Genomic DNA, 17,842 nt, shown 5'->3' on the forward strand with positions numbered 1-17,842 from the left:
TAGGGTGTCATTAAAATGCCCACACCCTTTAAGCCAGCAATCGTATTTTCCTTGAACTTGTTTATTATGAAAGTAATTCAAAAGCAAATAAAAATCCACATGCATAAAGATGCTCATCATGGTGTCTACATTCTGGAGAAAAATTAGAAAAAAAGTGTCCAAAATAGATAGTCAACATCACGTCAACTCAGTGGACACATTAGACATTCCTTAAAAATACTATCAAAATGAATCCTGTCTTTGGCATTTCCTTACGGGAGCAAGTGGCGGTGTTTTAGGATTTTCAGAGCTGCTGCGTTACATTATTTCCAAAAGGTTTCTCTACCCGTGGAGTCTACCCTGGTCCTTTTCTGAGTCTCTTAAATTTTCTTTTCTCCTGATCCACCAGAATCAGGAATCTGCTCTAATCTCATGACTTCCCTTTGGTGACCTTCGGCGTCCACGCTCATCTTTTTCCAGATGCTTTTACTTTCTCTCCCACCATGACTGTCACATGTCAAAACAGGATTATAAAAAGTGATGATTTAATGTCAAATTTAAAAATGATCTTTACAAAGGATGCACAGTAATATGGGGAGGGATCTCGTATTAGGTAAAACAAAGAAAAGAAAAAAATTATTTCCATGTATACTACAATCATATAAAATTATACCTGTCTACGGCTATAGAGAGAAATAGTACAAGAGGCAAAATACAAATGAAGACATTAGAGTGATGGGGTTTCTCATTTTTTTCATAATCTTTCTTATTTTAAATTTCATTTATTTTAAAGTTGTTTTTCATCAAAAGGAATTTTGTTGTTTTTTCTTTAAAATTAATTTTTTTAGCCTCTAATCTGAAAAAGATTATAGACGCTCAGAAATAAGCCTAGCTTCTGGGAATTAAAGGGTAAGTGGATTAAATACAAACTGGAAGGTGAGACAGCAACATCCAACAGAATTCACAGCAACAACTGTATGGCACTAAGGGCTGAGCCCCCTTGAAGCCTTGTTGTTTGAAGTGCGGGATCTATTGGCAAATACATCATCAGGATTATCAGCATTCTCTGGGAGTTGTAAGAACTGCAGAATCTCAGGCCCCACTCAGACCCACTGACTCAGAATTTTTTTTTTTTTTTTTTTTTTTTTTTTGAGGGAGTCTTGCTCTGTCACCCAGGCTGGAGTGCAGTGGCACAATCTCAGCTCACTGCAACCTCCGCCTCTTAGGTACCAGCGATTCTCCTGCCTCGGCCTCGCAAGTAGCTGGGCCTACAGGTGTGCGCCACCACTCCCGGCTAATCTTTATATTTTTAGTAGAGACAGAGCTTCACCATGGTGGCCAGGATGGTCTCAAACTCCTGACCTCAGGTGATCCGCCCACCTCGGCCTCCCAAAGTGCTGGGATTACAGGCATGAGCCACCATGCCCAGGCTATTTTTTTTTTTTTTTGGTTTTTTTTTTTTTTTTGAGATAGGGTCTCACTCTGTTCCCCAGGCTGGAGTGCAGTGGTGTGATCATAGCTCACTGCAGCCTTGACCTCCTGGGCTCAAGTTGTCCTCCCACCTCAGCCTCCTAAGTAGCTGGGACTACCGGTGTGTGCCACCACACTCGGTTAACTTTTTTTTGTAGAGATGTTTTCTTGCTATGTTGCCCAGGCTGGTCTCAATCCCCTGACCTCAAACGATCCTCCCACCTTGGGCTCCCAAAGCGCTGAGATTACAGGCATAAGCCACCATGCCTGGCCTGGAATTTGCATTTTAACAAGATCCCCGGGTGACCTCTATGCTCGCGTGCACATTGAGGCTTGAGAAGCTGACCTCAATCAGTTCTCAGTTCTTTAAGACACAGCTGCCGCCTAGGATAGTACTAGTATAACTAAGTTCTAGAGAAAAGTATAGCTATGTCTCTGGGAAGAATAAACAAATTATGAGGTGTTGACAAGAATCAGTCCTTGAACTGACCTTTCAAATATATATTTTTAAAAAGGAACAAAGTAAAAGGGAAGGAAAAAAAGGAGAAAGAAAGGAAATAGATCTTAGTCTCATCAAACTAAAGACCGCCCACATTTTGGGAGAACGAAGCGCTTCTGCTGAGGGCTATGGGAAGTCTCAGAGAAAGTTTTTGCAGCCCAAGGTTCCCACCGTGACAGGATCCTCCAGAGGGGCGTCCATCTCACTGAACTTCAAGTACACGTTTCCTCGGCAGATTCGCCACAGTAACCGCTCAAAGGAAGCCATCCTCTCCCTGTTGATCACACCGGCTATGAACCTAGGCAGCCAGAAGGGAAGACATTCCTTAGGCACAGGGATTGGGATGCAGAGAGAAGGCCCTGTAGGACGTGAAGACACACCATGAAAGGAAGGGCCATTCACTCTGTGAGCAGGAGGGACCCCGACACAGCTCTACCGACAGGAGTCCCAAGGCCACCCCGCATCCAGCCCCGACTTGCCCCAAGTCCCTTTGACCTTCTGTTTTCTTTGGAAAAACGTAAGTCCCCATAGCCTTGTTCCAACACCAGGGAAGAGTTGTGATAACCCATCTGAACAATGATCCCCACAGCTTCCCATGGGGGAGCAATAAAAACATTGCAGTCTTCAGGCTCAAGGAGGTCAGCATCGCCACTAACAAGAAGCTGACACCACTTCCGACTCCACCAACCTAGTAAGTTACATATGGGTCTATCCCTTGGCAGAGGCTTTGCATCCACGGGAAACAGTCCCCATTCCAATGGCTATTTGTTCACCCGTTCATTCACTCACTCAGAAATCACTCGCCAGGACCAGGGACCCATCTACACACAAGAGTTACACTAACCCCAACTTTCCGGTCATATATGCAGGCACCGCTTTCAACTCCAGGAGGCCAGAAGTGTCCTCAGTAAAGAAATCATCGGCTAAATTGGTTTCCGTCTGAAAGTCAAAGCACTGTGATTTTCATTTAAATATATTTAGGGAAACTCAAAAGGCACCTACACCTCAAGATTTTCTCTGGTTTTAGTGAAGCTTTAATTTTCCACAAAAAGTTAACAGAAGTCAGAAAACAGAGTGCTCCTGGCCAGATCAAAAAGCTTCCCTGGTCTTTTCCTACCAAAACCCTAAAACTTCTCAAACCAACTGCTGTGCTTGGTTCTGACTTCTCTTTCTGCCTGAGCCATTTTCAGCACATACATTTTACTGAGCACCATAATATTTTTCCCTTCAATTCAGCCAGCACTACAATTATTCCACCCAAAATACTCCCCCGCCCTCACCAATGGCCTAGCCATGGAACAGAAACAGAGTGATTTACTCAGATCCCAGGCCAGCCAGTTTCCAAAATGGAAATTTGAGGTTCTGAGGAACGGGCCCTTTAGTAAATCATCCCCACGTGACCACCTCAAAGAAGTCTTGGGTTTTCTTCAGGAGGTATTTCAGTTCTGTCAGTTCTAGGAAGCTTTGTTTCAAGGCCTGCTGGTTCTGGTTGGCTTCCTGTAACTCTCCTTCCAGTTTTTCTAGAACAGTCTATGCAGGAAGGAAAAAGAAGGTAAGCCAACAGAAAGTGCTATGACATTCCTGAAATACATTACCCACAACAGATGACTAAAAAAAAATCAAAGGAATCAGCACATATCATGATTGCAGACCCTAATACACATACACACAGACACACACAGACACACACACACACACACACGTGCATGCTCTCTTAAGAGTTCCATCACCAAACCAGAGGATTAGGAAGTACTTGGAGGAGTGGATGGCCATTTCATGGAGAAGTTAAGACATTTTGGCAAATCATGCCTCTCCTCATTTAAAACACTAGGCCAGGCCGGGTGCGGTGGCTCATGCCTGTAATCCCAGCACTTTGGGAGGCCGAGATGTGCAGATCACTTGAGGTCAAGCGTTCAAGACCAGCCTGGTTAATGTGGTGAAACCCCATCTCTACTAAAAATAGAAAAATTAGCCAGGAATGGTGGCGCACACCTGTAATCCCAGCTACCCAGGAGGCCGAGGCAGGAGAGTTATTTGAACCCGGGAGGCAGAAGCTGTGGTGAGCCGAGATCGTGCCACTGCACTCTAGCCTGGGCGACAGAGCAAGACTCCATTTCAAAAAAATAAATAAATAACAATAAAAATAACTTCAGAAACATTAAACAATATGGAGTCTTAAAATAGAAAATGATGGGCCAGGCACGGTGGCTCATCCTGTAATCCCAGCACTTTGGGAGGCTAAGGCAAGTGGATCACTTGAGGTCAGGAGTTCAAGACCAGCCTGGCCAACATGGTGAAACCCTGTTTCTACTAAAACTACAGAAATTAGCCGGGCATGGTGGCACATGCCTGTAGTCCCAGCTACTCCGGAGGCTGAGGCAGCAGAATCGCTTGAATCCGGGAGGCAGAGGTTACAGTGAGCAGAAGTCGCACCACTGCACTCCCACCTGGGAGACAAAGCTTTTTTTCAGACTCTGTCTCAAAAAAAAAAAAAATATATATATATATATATATATGTATATATATACACACACGTATGTATATATGTATATGTATATAATATATATGAAATCGATGAAATAGCAAGTTGCAGAAGAATAAACAATATAGTTCCATTTAGAGAAAATTTTTTAACATGTAAAGCTATACCATGTTATTTAGAAAAATAAATATGTAATAAAACTATGAAAAAATAAAGAAAAATACAGAAGTTAGGATAATGATGATCTCGAAGGGAAGAGGGGAAAGGAGATGGAGGAGGGGTGAGGAGGGGCACACAGGTTTTTATGAATGCCCCTGTGGGTACCGTTATCTTACACAGGGCGACAGACACATGGTGTGTGCTGATCCTTACTTTTTATACCTTACATGTTTTATAAAAATTCTACTAATTCAATTTAATGTTTAACAAAAACAATAACAAATCCACACTGAAACAGACAGGAGTGAAACTATAGAACAAAGATAAAACTTTAAAGGCTATCAGGGAAAAAAAGGACATATATCCACAAAGGGGTGATAATTGAACCAGTAGCAAATATTATGAGAAAAATTTAGTGAATATGTGCCTTGAAGTGTTAAGTGTAACTGTCATCTGTAGCTTGCACACCAATCGGTAGTGGGGAAGGGTTGGCAGGTATTACAGAAAGACAGGAAAGGGAAGGGAAGTAAAAAACAAAAGGAATAATAACCGAAAAAGCCAGTGAATCAGAAATCACAATAAATGGAAATGGATTAAGGTCACCTATTAAAGAAGAGATTATCATGCTAGTTTTTAATCCATCTAAAAGACACTGTTAACAGAGTGTTTGTTTTTGTTTTTGTTTTTAAGACAAAGTCTCACTCTGTCGCCCAGGCTGGAGTGCAGTGGCGTGATCTTGGCTCACTGCAAACTCCACCTCTCGGGTTCAAGTGATTCTCTTGCCTCAGCCTCCCAAGTAGCTGGGATTACAGGCGTGTGCCACCAGGCCCGGCTAATTTTTTTGTATTTTTAGTAGAGATGGGGTTTCACCATGTTGGCCAGGCTAGTCTCAAACTCCTGACCTCAAGTGATCCACCCACCTCGGCCTCCCAAAGTGCTGGGATTACAGCCGTGAGCCACTGTTCCTGGCACAAAGAGATTTTTTTAAAACAATAAAAAATGATAATCCTGTAAATGTTAGCTCTCCCTGAAATGCTTAGTATTAGACAAAATTGAATTACTATGGAAAATTTCAAACACACACAAGCAGCGTGAATCCTATCTGCCCATCATCTAGCTTCAGTGCCACTCCATTACCTCCCGTCTCAGAGAAAGCCATTACCCTGAATTTTGAATACTGAATATAATGACCCAAAGTTGGGAGGAAAAGTAAATCTTCATTTCCCAATCATTTCCTCTATCCACTTAATGATGCCATAAAAATAATGCTGCCATTACTATACACAATGGATATATAATTATGTAAAAGTATAGCTGCATGAGAATAAAGCCTGAAAACAAGGAAAAGCCAGGGCAGTTTCTGCGGGGATGGTGGTTTTTTCCCTCCCCCCTGAATTAGTATTTCCTCTAGGACTGTTATAAAAGCCTCTTTAGAAACTCGACAAGGCAGGGGCCCAGAGCCATTGGTGTACTCTTGCCAAAGGATTCAACTCTCTAGCAATGTTGGGGGAACACAGCTAACTGCAGGATTAGTCAAATCAATCAATCAACAAATCAATTCCAGTGAGCAATGAATGGTAAAAGATATTACTCTCCTACTTTTATGCTGGTGGTTTTTGTTTTTGTTTTTGTTTTTTGAGAGAAGGTCTCACTCTGTTGCCCAGGCTAGGGTGCAGTGGTGTGAACACAGCTTACCACAGCCTCGACCTTCTGGTAGCCACTCTCCTGCCTTAGCCTCCCAAGTAGCTGGGACCACAGGTGCACACCACCACACCCAGCTGATTATTTTTATTTTCTTGTAGAGACAGAGTCTCATTATGTTGGGCAGACTGGTCTCAAACTCCTGAGCTCAAGCAATCCTCCTGCCTTGGCCTCCCAAAGTGCTGGGATTACAGGCATGAGCCACCATGGCCAGCCCTGGTGCTGTTTTAATTTCATTTTTATAGCAAATAACATTCAGAAGAAAAACTCTAAGGAAAGACTTGTGCACACATCTGATTGCCCCTTATCTATTCCTACAAATGTATGAATGTAGAGCTTTAACACCTTAAAATATCATGTTTTTTGTTTTTTTTTTTTTTTTTTTTTGAGACACAGTCTCGCTCTGTCACCCACGCTGGAGTGCAGTAGTGCGATCTCGGTTCCCTGCAACCTCCCTCTCCTGGGGTCAAACAATTCTCCTGCCTCAGCCTCTAGAGTAGCTGGGATTACAGGCATGCGCCACCCACGCCTGGCTAATATTTTTGTATTTTCAATAGAGATGGGGTTTCACCATGTTAGGCTGGTCTCGAACTCCTGACCTCAAGCAATACACCCGCCTTGGCTTCCCAAAGTGCTGGGATTACAGGCGTAAGCCACTGCGCCTGGCCTATCATGCCAGACATTTTTTTTTTAAATCCATCTAAGAGACACCCTTACCAAAGAGATAAAAGATAAACGATATAGCCCAAAACAATAAATTTCCCCCAAAAATAAAAAGGGCTATCCACTCAAATTTTAGCTCCCCCTACCCAGAAAAGCTTATTAATATCAGTCACGATTGAATCTTTTAAACTTAAAATGGTTAAACTTGAAAATGTGTGTGCCTTGGCATGGTTGAAGTCAGCCAAAACTAAACCCAGTTGGATGAATTCCTTTATTAAGGTACTACAGCCAACTCAGTTTGAAAACAAAAGCAGCACATGTTACCCGTTTAACAAAATCAAGACAGGCTCTATGCTTGTCAAGTTTCAGTGTAATATCAAAGAAGAATATCCATAATTATTTGAAAAGGCTATTAAAATATTCCTCCCTTTTCCCACTGCTTATTTGTGTAAGGCTGGATTATCTTCCTCTACTTCAATAAAAACAGCACATCACCAACAGATTTAAAGTAGAAGCAGGTGTGAGAAACCAGCTGTCTTCTATTAGCCAAGCACTTTAAAAATTCACAAACAATGCCATCCTTCTCATGAAAGTGTTTTTGTCTTGGAAAAGACAGTCATTTTTCACTTAAAAAATGTTACCATGTAATGAGACATTATTGTTATTTTCAAGTGAATTAATACATAAATATTTTACATACTTTTCCATTTTAATTTGTAATACAGTAAAAAATCAATAAACAGGCCAGGCGAGGTGGCTCACGCCTGTAATCCCAGCACTTTGGGAGGCCGAGGTGGGCGGATCACCTGAGGTCAGGAGTTCAAGACCAGCCTGGACAACATGGTGAAACCCCGTCTCTACTAAAAATACAAAAATTAGCTGGGCGTGGTGGCGCATGCCTGTAATCCCAGCTACTTGGGAGGCTAAGGCAGGAGAATCGCTTGAGCCTGGGAGGCAGAGGTTGCAGTGAGCCGAGATCACACCACTGCACTCCAGCCTGGGCAACAGAGCAAGACTCCATCTCAAAAAAATATGATAAGGTCCAAAATATTTTCTAGAAGATTTGACAATCTAATATTTCTATGTGAGTATCAAGATTTATACTACTCATGGCTTTGAAATTTTCAAGAATTTGAAGTTATCTTCAAAAAAAAAAAAAAACACCCAGCCAGAGAAAAGGCTCAGCTAGGTGAAGCCTTGCCTACCTGCCCACGCCCTGAATGAGCTGTTCCACTGCCGAGGATAAAATACCTGCTTTTTCAGTTAAGTCCCCCACGGTCCTCCATGATCTGGCTCTGCCTACCTCTTCACTTCCTCTCCCAGCCCTGCCCCTCATCCCTGTCCCCACCATCTGCTCTATAAGCCCTTGGAGGGCACAGTCATGTTTATTTCTAAGCTACCTTGCATGTGGCAGGTATTCAGTGGTTTTTTTGTTTGCTCGTTTGTTTGTTTTTGAGATGGAGTCTTGCTCTGTCGCCCAGGCTGGAGTGCAGTGGCATAATCTCAGCTCACTGCAACCTCTGCGTCCCGGATTCAAGCGATTCTCGTGCCTCAGCCTCCCAAGTAGCTAGGATTACAGGCACCTACCACCACCCCCGGCTAATTTTTGTATATTTAGTAGAGACAGGGTTTCACCATGTTGGCCAGGCTGGTCTCGAATTCCTGACTTCGTGATCCGCCTGCCTCAGCCTCCCAAAGTGGTGGGATTACAACAGGGGTGAGCCACTGCGCCCAGCTGGTATTCAGTGTTTTATAAAAGACTGAAGGGGAAGGAAATAGACAAGGAAAGGAAAGAGGGAGAGCCCCACCAGCTGAAATGTCCTTGAAAACTGCAGTCTTCTCCCAGTTGACCTACAGAAGCCAGTCAGAGAAGCAGCTTCCATCTGGAGTGAGTCCAACTCATCAGCTGCTTCCCACCAGAGAATTAGAAAACATCCCATTATGCCCACACTCAGCCCATTCAGTGGCACCCGGCAGACAAGACTCCACTGCCTGTAAGAATCAAACACCCACAAAAGCAATCAACCCCTCAAAGTGGGCTAAGCTTCCCGAGGCCTATGCTGAGAAAGGAAAACAGCTGTCTCCAGATCAGCAGGTGTGGCTCTAAAAACCGCACACTGGGATTTTCCTGGGGCTGTAACCCTGAGAAGGAGACGACCATGCAAGCCTGCCTCCCTGCCTTCAGCAAACAGGTAGGGAATTTGCAAGTGGCTCTCAGGGCCTTCAAGGAGACAGGCTTCATGACTGTCCTTACCTGGAGAGGCCAGCAAAGTGGAGAACTTACCTCCAGGGTAATCATTTCCCGTGGGAGCGGGGTCAGTGGGCTTTTCTCGAGCAACTGAACTACAATCTCATTTTGCATCTCGTCTTCCAGAAAACCTGAAGAATGAAAACCCACCAGAAACCCCAAGGTGATTGTGTTTTCTCATAACTAAGAAATGAGGTCAAGCAAGACATGTGCCTTTCACTCAGCTCAGCTACCTGAATTGTCCTAGGAGCTGCCCCAGCACCTGGATCCCACCCCCAACCTCCCCCATTCCCTCCAGGTGGGCCTCTGGGACCACCTCAAAAAGTATTGCAAATAGGGACACATTTGTTCATTAAGTCCTGCAAACTATTGACCCCCTTGCCAGTTCACATTTGAACAGTAAGCAAAAAAAAAAAAAAAAAAAAAAATTGGCTTACGGAGGATTCTCTCCAGTGATTCACACCTTCTGACTTCATTCACAAATTTCCTTTGAAAGCTGTTCACATTCATATTTAACTAGGGGGGCGAAAATCACAAGATACACGTTAGTAGCAACAGCTGCCAATAGATTTCTTTCTTTTTTTTTTTTTTTGAGACTGAGTTTTAATCTTGTCACCCAGACTGTAGGGCAATGGCACGATCTCAGTTCACTGTAACCTCCACCTCCTGGGTTCAAGTGATTCTTCTGCCTCAGCCTCCCAAGTAACTGGGATCACAGGCACCCACCACCATGCCTGGCTAATTTTTGTATTTGTAGTAGAGATGGGGTTTCACCATGTTGGCCAGGCTGGCCTCAAGCTCCTGACCTCAGGTGATCCGCCCACCTCAGCCTCTCAAAGTGCTGGGATTACAAGCGTGAGGCACTGCGCTAAGCCCCCTTTTGGTCATTTTATTATCTTTTTAATACTAGAGAATGTTGCTGGAATTATCTTAGGAATAGATACTTCCATGCACAAGACAGGTGAGTTACAGGCAAAACACACCTTAGTGTTCTTATATTCAATCCCCCAAATGCTTCAACATTCACCCTCTCGTTTCTAAAAGAAACAAAGTCCTGGCCAGGTGCAGTTGCTCATGCCTGTAATCCCAACACTTTGGGAGGTCGAGGCTGGTGGATCACTTGAGCCCAGGAGTTCGAGACCAACCTGGGCAACATAATGAGACCTCATCTCTACAAAAAATTACAAAATTAACCGAGTGTGGTGGTGTGCTGAGGTAGGAGGATGGCTTGAGCCTGGGAGGTCAAGGCTACAATGAGCAGTGATTGTGCCACTGCACTCCAGCCTGGGCTACAGAGCAAGACCCTGTCTCAAACAACAACAACAAAAAAAATTGGACTTAATCAAAATTTAAAACTTTTGTGCATCAAAGGACACTTAACAGTGTCCTTTCACTTTCTTAATGGGAAGTGAAAAAAACCCACAGCATGGGAGAAAATCATATATCTGCCTCAAAAAAGAAAAGAAAAGTAAAGTAAAAAGAAAGGAAAAGAAAAGAAAAAAGGAAGGAAGGAAGGGAGGGAGGGGAAGGAAGGAAGGAAGGAAGGAGGGAAGGAAGGAAGGAAGGAAGGAAGGAAGGAAGGAAGGAAGGAAGGAAGGAAGGAAGGAAAGGAAGTCTGTCCTCATCTAAGTTTACCTTATTTCTCCACCTTGGCTATCCAAATGAGCCTCAAAATCCTCAATGGGGTCATAAAAATGACCAGACCTTGAAGATTGCACAGCTCCATGTAACGTATCACAGTCATCAACAAAACTTCAACTCTCAGCTCAGCTCAATAAACGTTATTGAGGACCTGCCTCATACGAGGTCCTGTGTGAAGAACTAGGGATGCGAACAACAAGATGTGATTCTTCCCTGCAGGAGCTTAGCTCTGACCTTGACCTTAGTGAAGAAGTAAAGAAGGACTGGTTTTCTCAATTAGACTAAGAGCTTGGTGAGGGTCTAAACTGCCCCTGGGAAATGATACCCCAATGTCATACTCAAGACTGTCTAACTCTAGAATATCACTCTGGAACTCAATCCCGGGTATGACAACCAACTCTGGACTCCAGAATACTTTGTCTTCAGCCTGTCTAGTCAGGAAAAATAGTTTTTATGGTCAGAATAAGGTTTGGTAATCTACATGCCCATTGGCTATATACAATGTTTGAAGATGCTACACAAGAGAAAAAAAATTCAATGACATCTAACGTGTAGTGATTGCATTAGAGCTTCAAGACATTCCTATAGAGGAGACAGGCATGGAGGGAGGGAGAACACGCTCTTGAATGACCTGCCTGGTCATGACAAATCCTAGCCAGAAGCACTAAAACTACAGAATTTCGTCGATTCCAGCTCACGGCTCCTCTCCCTACAAAATGGTTATTGTTCACCATAAAGAAGTGTTGTGCAAGAGTTATCTACTCCCACCCCTGCCTTCCTCTTATCTCCAAAGAACTCAGTACCTACATCTTTGAACTGAACCAATCCGAGCTCTCCGAGCTCAGCCACACAGCAATATGCAGCTTCCACCTGGAGAAACAGTTGTGACAAACACATCTCCTCGCTTCGAAACACAGACGCCATCTTGGCCCAGCCTCGGTCTACAGGAGAAAAAGAAAAAGATATTAACATTTAAGGTAATAAATGTGTGAAAACCTTAGGGTGAAATTTTTAAGTTAAATTAAAATCTAACAGGGAAAAAAAATCCATTAGGAATCACTCCTGATTTTAGGAGACTTTTTTTTTTTTTTTTTTTCCTTCGACAGGGTCTCACTCTGTTGCCCTGGGCTCGAATGCAGTGGTGCAATTCTGGCTCACTGCAGCCTCAACTTCCCAGGCTCAAGTAATCCACCCATCTCAGCCTCCTGAATAGCAGGGACTACAGGTGTGCACCAGGATGCCCAGCTATCCTGATTCTAAAAATATAAACAAAAACAAGATAGCACTTTATGCCCTCCATCAGATTGGCAAAATATTATACTTTATTTTTGAGACAGAGTCTTGCTCTGTCACCCAGGCTGGAGTGCAGTGGCACAAACATGACTCACTGCAGCCTCAACCTCCTGGGCTCAAGAGATCCTCCTGCCTCAGCCTCCTACATAGCTGGGACTGCAGGTGTGCACACCACACCAAAGAAACTGAGTTCTTTGGAGATAAGAGGAAGGCAGGGGTGGGAGTAGATAACTCTTGCACCATACCCAGCTAGTTGTTTTATTTTTTTGTTGAGACAGAGTCTTGCTGTGTTGCCCAGGCTGGTATTGAACTCCTGGACTGAAGTGATCCTCCCACTCTGGTCTCTCAAAGTACTGGGATTACAGGCATGAGCCACTGCTCTCAGCTGGCAAAATGTTTTAAAATATGACTAAAGACTCGAGTTGTGGAGGGTATGAGAAAGCAGGCCCCTTCATGCACTCGAATGTCACTCCAGAACTCAGTCGTGGGTATCGCAACCAACTCTGGATTCCAGAATACTTTGTCTTCAATTTCCCTAGTCAGGAAAAATAGTTTTTGTCATCAGAATGAGATTTGGTAATCCATATGCCCATTGGGTATATCCAACGTTAACGTGTAAATTCTTTGTAGCTTTTTCAGAGAGCAATTTATCAATGTCTATCAAATCTTATATCCCTCATACCCACAAATCAAGATGTCCACTGCTATTTATCCAGATAGACCTGGATATGTATAGAGAAACAGATGAACAAGAATGTTTCTTATAATATTGTATGTAATAATTATAGTAAATGGCTGTAACCTAGATATCCATCAATAGGAGAATGATTAAATAAACGGTGATATAACAGAGCCTTGTGCAGTCAGCAGGAATAAAATAAATCTGTATGTCCTGTATATGGAAGAAGGATGCCCAGGGGTGAGTGGGGCAGGGGAATGGTGCGAGTTAGGTTAGCCAAAACTGACCTGCAAGACACAGTTCCACCATACAGTCATAAGTGTGTATTGACACTGCTGATTAAAGAAAGACTAAGACTCACACTCCTGAAAGGGGAATCTCAAACATCTAGACTGAAATAGATTAAAACATCCACCATACTCTAACAGATGCATGTCCAAAGTTTAACTGTGAAACTGGGGGATGATCTTGAAGCCATTGCCACCAGCCCGCACACAGCATACGTAGCCAGGGAACGGAGCCCTGGTCATCAGAGGCCTCCCAGCAGCGATCAATGCATTCCAAACTCTGGGGTGGGGCGGTTTGTCACTCCTGAACATTTCTCCATTCCTTAATAGACCATCCAAGTCACGCTGCCCATCGGACTGCCTTTAGTGTCACTTAGAACAGGTGGCAGGGAAGGACACCTCCCAGGGGTTGGAAGAAAGTGAAGCTCTTTCCAATGGTGAAATTGAAGGCCACATGAGAGCCAAGGGGAGGAGGAGGGCACAGAAGCTATTCCCAAAGATCCTCCCGATGGCCCTACTGCTGCCAAATCACACTGTTTCCCCCCAGGTCAACCTTCTGGAAGAATTTCCACACCTCCAGAGTAGATTTAATTTTATCACGTACAGAGTATCTACTGTGTGCTCGATACTGGGCCTAGCCATGTGTGCTCGATACTGGGCCTAGCCATGTGTGCTCGATACTGGGCCTACCCATTGTCCCAGTTTCACACAGGACCAACCCTAAAGTCCTCGAGCTGGCCAGCCGAAGGCTGCAGGACCTGGCCTCCTCTGTGTCCTCCTCCAGCTTTGGCCTCTCCAGGGACCCTGCATTTCTCCCAGCTCCCACCCCCTTCAGGCCCTTCACCCAGGCTTTCCCCTGGGTTTGGAACCTCAATATCCTCCTCTCCACTGTCCATCCCATGCCCCGCATGACCCCGTCACTCCTCCAGTCTCCATGTAAGGATCTTCTTCCTCCACAAGACTTCCTTGACACCTCCAGCTCCCTCAAGGAGCTAAGCCCCCTCCTACATGCCCCCAGAAGAGCAATCATTTGCAATCGCTTGTTTGACTGCCTGGATTCCCCACACACAAACCAGTGAAGTCCATGAGGCTAGAACCATTCCCTGTTTCCACTCCCACACCGGTCTAGGTCAACAGCACCACAAAGTGGGTACTCCAGAAGCAATATCCCATGTATGGACCAGAGGATAAACATCATCCCTCAGGAAGTGCACATGGTCTGGGCCCACATTTGTGCCTTTTGACACCAAGATGAATTCAAAGCTCTCCTACTGCCCTGTCTAGTAACTACAGCCAAGTGAACATAGACCAGAGACCCAAGGCATTCACTTTATGCAGATCAAAAGCACAGCATCAACACCCTTCTTACCCCGGCTTCCTCCAGGCGGGTCCTGGGTCGGGGTCTGGGGCAGATGGTGGTTTCCCCAACCTGATGCACGGAGCCTGGAGCCCCAGGTCTGGCAGCCCTCCGTGCTTGGTAGCAGTCCTGGGCGGAGCAGCAGCTGGTGAATCCGCAGGTGGCTTCCCCGCAGCGCCCCTCCCGGCTCCTTCTCCTCCCAGGCTCCCAAAGAGCCAGGAGGCAGCTCTGTTGTATCAACACTGGCCTGTTGTGGGTGAGGACAAACCTGCCCCACCGGCCAGCCTGCTCAGCCCCCGCCCCACCTGTGCCCTCTGCCGTGACCTTAAGTTCCCAGCAGGAAGCATTCATTTATTTTCTAATGAAAGTAACTTGCCCCTCAGGGAGCTGAAGGTTGAGGACAAGATTCCTGGAGGCCTTAGAAGGACCCCAGTAAACCAAAACATCCCTTGAACTTGTAAAAACAAAATAACTTTGAAAAATAATTTTGGGGGCCGGGTGCGGTGGCTCACGCCGGTAATTCCAGCACTTTGGGAGGCTGAGGTGGGCGGATCATTTGAGGTCAGGAGTTTGAGACTAGCCTGGCCAACATGGTGAAATCCTGTCTCTACTAAAAATACGAAAAAATGAGCAGAGTGTGGTGGCGGGTGCCTGTAATCCCAGCTACTCAGGAGGCTGAGGCAGGAGAATCGCTTGAACCCAGGAGGCAGAGGTTGCAGTGAGCCTAGATCACGCCACTGCACTCCAGCCTGGGCAACAGAGCCAGACTCCATCTCAAAAATAAATAAATAAATATATATATCTATATATATAATATATTATATACATTATATATATTATATACATTATATATTATATATACATAAGTATATATGTGTGTATATATGTGTATATACACGTATAAATGAAAAAATTAAAATAGTTTTGGAAAATAAAAAATATCACACTCACCATCCTATCAACTATTAACCAAAACACTCTACTTTCAAAGGAAAATGGAAGACTCCTTATGAAATGCCCAATGGCTGAAATTCAGCTTCCGCTGTGGCCCAGGTAAAAAGAGACAGAAGCATATGTGATATGTGCCCTTTTCCTTTGGAGGGGTCTTGTCTTTTCCTATTTCTTTGACAGAGGGTGCGAGGGGCAGAACAAGCCAATTAGGTGCATTTCTCTTGCCCAGGGGTGCGGGGCTGCAACAGCCACCTGCGTTTGTTTGAATGAGCTTTGCTTCTCCAGGGTGGTGCACAGATCCCCCACAGGGACTCTCCCCGCCAGTGGCCTTAGAAGGTACCCCAGAATGAGTGAGGGGAGTGCTTTTTTTTAACTTTTCTGTACTTTTCTGCAAAAGTACAGCAAATAGTACAGGGAACCCCTACGTACACATTACTTGGCCACACCAGTTCGTGAATGTTCTATCATCCACACCCCACCCACTTCCCCTCCCCACCTCTGATTATTTGGAAGCAAATCCCATACATCATATTATTTCTTTCAAAATATTCCAGCAGGTATCTCTAAAAGATAAGGATTCTTTTATACGCACATATACACACACAAACACACATAAAATACCAGTCACTCCTAAAATTCAATAATTCTTAAATTTGCCTTAATTCTAGGATTCAAGTTTCCTAGATTGTCTGTGATTTGCATTTTTTTTTTTAAGAGACAGGGTCTTGCTCTGTTGTCCAGGCTGGAGTGTGGTGGCGCAAACACAGCTCACTGCAGCCTCAACCTCCTGGGCTCAAGTGATCCTCCCACCTCAGCCTCCTGAGTAGCTAGGACTACAGGTGTGCATCACTATGATTGGGCTGATTTTTTTTTTTTTTTTTTTTTTTTTGAGACAGTCTCTCTCTCTCTGTCGCCCAGGCTGCAGTGCAGTGGCGCGATCTCGGCTCACTGCAAGCTCTGCCTCCTGGGTTCACGCCATTCTCCTGCCTCAGCCTCCCAAGTAGCTAGGACTATAGGCGCCTGCCACCACGCCCAGCTAATTTTTTGTATTTTTAGTAGAGACGGGGTTTCACCGGGTTAGCCAGGATGGTCTCGATCTCCTGACCTTGTGATCCACCTGCCTCAGCCTCCCAAAGTGCTGGGATTACAGGCGTGAGCCACCGTGCTCGGCAATTGGCTGATTTTTTTATTTTAATTTTTATAAAATATGACAACATAAAGACAGGGTATCACTATGTTGCCCAGGCTGGCCTCCAACTCCTCGCCTACAAGTAATCCTCCCACCTCTGCTTCCCAAAGTGCTGGGATTACAGGTATGAATCACCATGCCTGGCCAAGACTTGCATTTTTAATAAGCTCCTCAGGTGATACTTGTGCATGATCAAATTAGAACCATTGTTTAGAGAACACAGGGTGAGAAATCAAACTTTAGGCTGGGAAGCAGCAGGGAGGAGCTGTAGGCGTTTTGGGAAAATCAGCTAAGCTGAGGCAGCGATTGTGAACCTGGGGCAGTGGAGGCCCAGCCCTCTGAGAGAGCACCTGCTCTGTACCCTGGAGGAAAGGAGTTGCTTGCGTTTCTTGAGAGGCGGAGCTCGGCTGCACCCACCCATCCCGCCAGGGCAGATCTGTCCAAGAATCCAGACACCTGGATGAAGTTCCAAAGGCTGAACTCAAGATTTGCAAAGAAGAGCAGGAAGATAAGAACTGTGTTGATTCTACCTCTCCCTTCATATGAGCTCCAGAGGCACTAGGAGCCCTGGCCTCAATTCGTGCCTCCCTCCACTCTCCACTTCGCCCTCCTACCTCTCATCCTGCTCTTCCCCAAGGCAGGTGTTTGCTTTGTCTCCCAGTCAGTGGGTGGGGCCATAGTTTTCAAATGTCTGGGTGCTCAGAAACCACTCAGGAACATGTGGAGAAAAGAGTACACGTACCTAATGGTTAAGAGCAGAGGCTCCAGCCCAACTACTGGAGTCAGGATCCCAGCTCTGCCATTTACCATGCGTGACCTTGGGAAAGCTGTTTAACCTCAGGGCCTCAGTGACCTTATCTGAAAAACAGAAGAGGCTTACTTAGAAAGTGGAAGTATAGGCTGGACGCGGTGGCTCACGCCTGTAATCCCGGCAGTTTGGGAGCCTGAGGCAGGAGGATCACTTTGAGGCCAGGAGTTCGAGACCAGCCTGGCCAACATGGTGAAAACTCCCCTCTCCACTAATAATACAAATTTAGCCAGGTGTGGTGGCGTGTGCCTGTAATCCCAGCTACTCGGGAGGCTGAGGCACGAGAATCGCTTGAACCCGGGAAGTGGAGGTTGCAGTGAGCCGAGATCGCACCACAGCACTCCAGCCTAAAAGACACAGCGAGACTCCGTCTCAAAAAAAAAACAACAAAAAAAGTATGTGTATGGTATGTCAGAGTAGGAGGCAGGGGACAAGC

General features: G+C 45.1%; 1 protein-coding gene across 6 annotated transcripts in view; it reads right to left on the minus strand.

The window, feature by feature from the left end:
- ATP6V0A4 (ATPase H+ transporting V0 subunit a4) overlaps positions 1–17,842 on the minus strand; it is a 90,212-nt gene that overhangs the window by 51,396 nt on the left and 20,974 nt on the right. For 2 of the 6 annotated variants that reach the window (XM_003318823.5, XM_054655235.2), the window contains 6 exons: positions 11,650–11,783; positions 9,639–9,717; positions 9,238–9,332; positions 3,353–3,478; positions 2,793–2,887; positions 2,120–2,246 (listed from right to left, as the gene is read on the minus strand). In XM_003318823.5, coding sequence (XP_003318871.3) covers positions 2,120–2,246; positions 2,793–2,887; positions 3,353–3,478; positions 9,238–9,332; positions 9,639–9,717; positions 11,650–11,766 — 639 coding nt within the window. In that variant the 5' untranslated portion in view covers positions 11,767–11,783. Of the gene's footprint in view, positions 1–2,119; positions 2,247–2,792; positions 2,888–3,352; positions 3,479–9,237; positions 9,333–9,638; positions 9,718–11,649; positions 11,784–12,380; positions 13,766–14,470; positions 14,735–17,340; positions 17,457–17,842 lie in introns of those variants that run through there. The other 4 variants (XM_016958222.4, XM_003318824.6, XM_054655236.2 and 1 more) reach the window with 4 other exon arrangements.

This window comes from Pan troglodytes, chromosome 6 (genome assembly GCF_028858775.2).
Source record: "Pan troglodytes isolate AG18354 chromosome 6, NHGRI_mPanTro3-v2.0_pri, whole genome shotgun sequence".
NCBI lineage: Eukaryota > Metazoa > Chordata > Mammalia > Primates > Hominidae > Pan > Pan troglodytes.